The sequence below is a fragment of the Physeter macrocephalus genome, chromosome 15 (genome assembly GCF_002837175.3).
Source record: "Physeter macrocephalus isolate SW-GA chromosome 15, ASM283717v5, whole genome shotgun sequence".
Classification (NCBI taxonomy): domain Eukaryota; kingdom Metazoa; phylum Chordata; class Mammalia; order Artiodactyla; family Physeteridae; genus Physeter; species Physeter macrocephalus.
In genome coordinates, this window is record NC_041228.1 from 57388065 (window position 1) to 57394327 (window position 6263).

Sequence of the window (6263 nt, forward strand, 5' to 3'; positions counted from 1 at the left end):
GCATTTATAAGGGCTTGGCAGGTGTTAACTCATTTCATGCTCATAGGAACCTAGAAGGCATAATTATTTCCATTTTACAAATGAGGAAGCTGAAACAGAGAGATGAAGTAACAGCTCAGAGTTGCATATTTATGGATAGAGCTGGGCACACATCTGGCCATCTGGCTCCAGAGTCTAGAGTCTTGACCACCACATTGCCTCTTCTGGATATGTATACTTAGGCCCAAATCTTTGAATAAATAGACCATTTAAGAACTGCATGAACAAGCTGGGGAAAGAGTTTACTGGCATTTTCATTTTAAATCTTGTTATGTGGAACAATGGAAACCCAAATGGGAAGACTAAGTGGTGTTAAGTGATTGTCAAAGACTACAATACTGAAGGTTCACCTCCAGTTTCATTGGCAGAAATGGAGTTCTCAGAAATACATTAGTTATTTCTTTACTTCCCTTTAATAAAGTGTTTCAAAGTTAAAGCGCGGATAAACTCCACATTAATTGTATGGCTGCTATTCCTGTTGAGTGAGGACTATGCTAACCTTTTCATGTCCCGGGTCTCCCAGAAAGGACAGTCTGTGTCTGGGAGAGGCAGCCCCACCCCAGCTGTCAGTAGGCTTTGTTCAAGGGACTGTTGTTAGGTGCCTTTCTCCATTATATATTGTCATTCCCTGATCTTTTTTTTTTTTTTTTTTTTGATCTGTTTAAATTACTCACCCTAAAGTCTGTTGGCTTTTTCATCACTTATAGAAAACATCTGTTACCCTCAAAGGCTATTAATGGTGGCCACAAAGTCCTGTCAGAGGTCCTCATTTTACTGGCCCTTTGTATGTGTGTTGGATGCTGTGTCTTGTATACAATAAAGGTAATTCTAGGCCAGATTTTTCGCAAATGCTGATCAGAGAAGTCTGCACCCGAATCACCTGGGGAGCTTGTTAAAAAGGGAAATTCCCAAGTCCCACCCTAGATTTGCCAGCTCACTCTCTGGGGTTGCTTCCCTCATTTGCATTTTTAGTAAGCACCCCAGGTGCTTCTGATGTACTGGAAAGTGAAAAACCACTGTTCAAAAGGCTACATTAAATGAAATGTATACATCTCAGTACTGTAAGAGAGGCAGATGTGATTAAAGCCGTGCCTATAACGAGCCTGTAGTCTGCTAGGGAAGATAACATATAGAAATAATGCACAGTGAAAATTAAGTACCATAAAAGTAGAAACAGCTACTTGCAGGTAGCAGAAGTCAGAGAATCTTCTAGAGATTTTTTTGTTTAGTGCAAGGTATATACATGTGGGTGATTCTTCATTCATTTAGCACATGTAAAGTCCTGCAGTTCATTTTTTATCTCCTTTACCAACTCACTGGATAACGTCTAGAATTTGCATAATTTTTCGAGATGAAGACAAAACTTTCATATTATTGAAGGCTACTACACCTAAAAAAAGTTTTCCTTTCCGTAAACTACCAAGCATACTATGCACTCATGGTATTTCTGATTTTATTTTTTAACAGGAGATTGCTAGCATTTTATGACACAGAACCATCTACACTGAGAGCTTCCCCTTCAGTGAGACTGTGCCCAGAAATTGTCCCAAGTGTTTGTTAATGTTCAACGCTTTTCATAAAAAGTCACTGTTCCCCTTCATCATGGTTGTTTATAGGCCAGATATGAATAATGGAAGGAGAAGAGAACTAACTTTATTAACTACTGTGCACCAGGCACTGTGCCAGGCAAACTTCAGAGAGGTTAAGTAAATGAGCCAGGCCACACAGCTGCTAAAGCCAAGAGAATGGAAAGCCTAGGTAGTCGGTGAGGTGGTGGCTTTTGCCGGCAAGCGTCTTGTTAATTTATTGACAAACATATGAGTACCTGCTGCATTGGCACTGGAAGGATACAGAGATAAATACAGTGCCAGATCTTGGAGAGTATTCGATCTAATGAGAAATCAGAGATTTACACAGTTAACCAATACAGGTGAGTGAAGGGCACTGACATTTGCACTTACTGGGCTATGCTTTTTCAATATATAATATTATCCCATTTAACCATCCCCAGCAAACCTGCCAAGTGGTCGAAGTCTGTTATATAGATGAGGGAATTGCGGTTCAGAGAAAGCAAGTTACCCAAGGTTACCCACCTCGTAAGTAGCAGGGCTCAGATTTGCATCCAAGTCTGTGACTGCAAAACCTCTGTCTTCCTTGGGAATTCGAATGACAGAATCTGCATTCTGATAAGGGGAATGTGGAGGCTCTCCGGAGCTACATTTGATGCACTCTACCTGGATACTTAGGAATCAATAGGATTTATTTAGAAGGAAAGTCCAAGCAGTGCTGCAACAGAAGCAAAGGTGCAGAGGAGTAGAAGTGTGTGGGAATGGACGTTAGGCCATTTCCACGTAAGCAGAGCAGATATGAAACCATCGTGAGAGGTGGACTAGGAAGGTGGGCTCCGGGGAGACCAGGTCCTACCTCAAGCTTTAGCTAAGGATGATGAGACCTGAAGGGCTAATCTCAAGAAATATCTGTGTTAAAAAATGAACAAAACTTGATAACTAATTGGATGTTGTGTGGGGCCGGGGGAGGGGGTGGGGGGGGATGGGAAGGGGGTTGACATGAATCAAAGCTGATTAAATGAATCACTGGAGTAGTGCTGTAAGGACAAATGAAAGAATCCATTAGAACATAGGTTACAGCTCCAAGTAATGCAGAAAATAGTGTTCAGCTTCACCTTGTGAACTTAGCTTGTTTTCCCAGTGGTTAATTCATATGGAATGTGTTCTATAACTGCTGTTTTCTATGAATATAAAGCTATGCCTTAATATTCTAGGATATCTCTTTAATTTTTTTAAACAAAGACAGAAAGTAAGGTCTATGCCGTCAGATACACCCATGTACATATATATAAATATACATATAGAAGGACTAGGAAATGTGACTGACATCATGATTTTCCACATTTTACAAAACAACATTTCTTTCTGTAACCAGAAAGAAAAATAACTTAAACAAAAGCCAGGGCTTCCCTGGTGGCGCAGTGGTTGAGAGTTCGCCTGCCGATGCAGGGGACACGGGTTCGTGCTCCTGTCCGGCAAGATCCCACCGCGGCTGGGCCCGTGAGCCATGGCTGCTGAGCCTGCGCGTCCGGAGCCTGTGCTCCGCAACGGGAGAGGCCACAACAGTGAGAGGCCCGCATACCGCAAAAAAAAAAAAAGCCAAATAGCCTAAATGTTTACTTGATGGACCACTTTTAAATTCCTCCAGAATACCTAATCAAACATTGTTCATTATATGATCTACTAAAATCATTTTCCAGTGACTTTTTTGGAGAACTCTGTTTCTTCATGTTCTGTTTATATAAAATTGTTTTAATTTTAATTTTAAGACTTAGAGTACTCGAGGTATATATTTTTAGATTTTTGAAGATTTGTGGTTTTCATTCAGTAGCCATATTTTCACTCTCCTGTACCTTTTCATAATGTTGATGTTAAACTCTTAGAATAATTGATCAAGGAAGAAAGACAAATGAGTATCAGTTTTCATTACGTATTATGAAATACTTGAATAATTTTTTTGACCAAATTGAGCCATCATGCATGTTATGGCCAGCATTATACTTTAGTTACAGTTCAATCAATCCCCAGTACTAAGTACTTTGCACTTAGACTGTTTTCCATTTTGTTTTTGTAAAATTTCTTTTACTTTAAAAGAAGATTTTAATTTTAGAAGACACAATGTTTCTAAAAACATTTTTTCCCCTTGATACTTTTTGACTTTAAAAATAACTGACATTAAAATAAATGTCAGTTTCAAGAACCAACTTGTTTGAATTTCAGTTTGGAATACATTTTTATTTAGGTTATAAAATCTTTAAAGGCAGCTTTAAGATGAAAATTCTGATACAACTAAATTACTTTTCTGTCAAAAACAACTATTTCTCATATACTAGTGTTAATTTTGTTATCTTGAGCCAACACAAATTAAAATTAGAATTTGGGTTTTACTTTAAAGTAGTTGTTCATTTAGTGATATTCAGAATTAATGGAATTTTTTTTCTTACTATTTAGGAAATACCAGAAAGGAACCAGAGTCCGGCTGAGGCTATTAGATCTTGAACTTACATCTAGGTTCTTGGGAGCAACAACAGATACAACTATCCTAGAGGCTGAAGCAATTCTGTTAGGACTCCAGGAGAGTAAAGACTCAAAATCAAAAGAAGAACGTCGTGAAAAATAAATGAACTTTGCTTAGTGTATTCACTCCTTTTTTGTTGAACCCAGGTATTCATCACGAATGCCATTAGACAATTATGAATAAATGATTGGAGAAGACATAGTAAATGCAAGCTATAATTATAGCTCTTATTTGTCAGAATTTTCTTTAGGTGTATCTCTCCTCCCCCTGTTTTTATACCCATTCTTTCCTTTGATTAGAATAGTGTAAACTGTATTGAGAAACTCTGTCATTCAATAAATATGTTTTGAGTGCACTCTTTGTGCATGGCACTGTTCTAAATACTAAAGAAACAGCAGTAAACAAATTAGACAAAATTGCTTGCCTAGTAGAGCTTACCTTTGGCTGGGGGAAATTGATAACAAATAAGTAAAATGTTGATATATAGTATGTTAGGGATGTGTGCTGAGGACAGAAGTAGAGCAGGAAGGGCAGAGGATCTGAATAGACATTTTTCCAAATAAGACATACAGATGGCCAAGAGGTACATGAAAAGATGCTCAAAGTCAGGGAGACGTGTCAAAACCACGAGATACCACCTCACACCTGTTGGAATGGCTGTCATGAAAAGGCAAGAAATAGCAAGTGTTGGCGAGGATGTGGAGTTTTAAAAGGGAACCCTTGTGCACTGTTTGTAGGAATGTCAGTTGGTGCAGCCACTATGGCAAACAGTATGGGGGTTCCTCAAACAATTAGAATTCTCACATGATCCAGCAATTCCACTTATGGGTATTTCCAAAGAAAATGAAAACATTAACTCAAAAATATATGCACCCCCATGTTCATTGCAGCATTATTTACAATAGCCAAGGTATGGAAGCAACCTAAGTGTCCATCAATGGATTAATGGATAAGGAAACTGTGATACACACACACACACACACACACACACACAATGGAATATTATTCAGCCATTAAAAATAAGGAAATCTTGCCTTTTACGCGGGCCTCTCACTGTTGTGGCCTCTCCCATTGCGGAGCACAGGCTCCGGACGCGCAGGCTCAGTGGCCATAGCTCACGGGCCCAGCTGCTCCGCAGCATGTGGGATCCTCCCGGACCGGGGCACAAACCCGTGTCCCCTGCATCGGCAGGCGGACTCTCAACCACTGCACCACCAGGGAAGCCCAAATCTTGCCATTTTTGACAACATGGATTGACCTTAAAGGCATTGTGCAATGTGAAATAAGTCAGAGAAAGATAAATACCATAAGATCTCATTTATATGTGGAATTTAAGAAAAAGAGGTCATGGATTCAGGGAAGAAATTGGTAGTTCCAGCGCAGGGGTTGGTGGTGGGGAGAGAGGGCAAAATGTGTGAGAGGGGTTAAAAAGTACAAACTTCCAGCCATAAGATAAATAAGCCATGGGGATGTAATGTACAGCATGGTGACTATAGTTAATAATACTGTATCATATATTTGAAAGTCGCTAAGAGAGTAGATCTTAAAAGTTCTCATTACAAGGAAGAAAATTTTAAACTATGTATAGGGATGGGTATTTACTAGACTTATTGTGGTGATCATTTCCCAATATACACAAATATCAAATCATTCTCTACACCTGAAACTAATGTATTTCAATTATATCTCAATTAAAAAAATAAAGCAAGGAATGGGGTTATGAGGTATCAGAGTGATAGACTGAAATTTAGGTTGTGCTGTCAATGGAAACCCTCAGAAGAATTTATACTTTTTTTTTTTTGATGTAAATGATTTTCCACTGATATGGTATTTAGAAAAAGCTCTTTAAATAGCTTTTGTTTTTAATTGAAATATAATTGACATATAATGGTATATTAGTTTCAGGTATACAACAGAATGATTCAATACTTATATATATTGCAAAATGATCACCACAGTAAGTCTAGTTAACATCCATCCCTGTATATAGTTACCAGGAATTCACTTGAATAATAACTGAAGGATTGAAGGAGCTAGTCCCGTGAGTCCCTGGGAAAGAGTATTCTAACAGAGGGAACAGCTACTACAAAGGACCAGATTGTGCTTGTCCCATTTAAGGGGCTTGGGAGGAAGCCATT

The 6263-nt window shown here is 38.7% G+C and overlaps 1 protein-coding gene across 1 annotated transcript in view; it reads left to right on the top strand.

The window, feature by feature from the left end:
- The window catches only part of MRPS28 (mitochondrial ribosomal protein S28), a 112456-nt gene extending 107974 nt beyond the window's left edge, over nt 1–4482 (top strand). Inside the window, exon 3 of the mRNA XM_024127018.3 lies at nt 4059–4482. Within this exon, the coding sequence (XP_023982786.1) occupies nt 4059–4227 (169 nt within the window). The 3' untranslated portion in view covers nt 4228–4482. The remainder of the gene's footprint in view (nt 1–4058) is intronic.
- The last annotated feature ends 1781 nt before the right edge of the window (nt 4483–6263 follow it).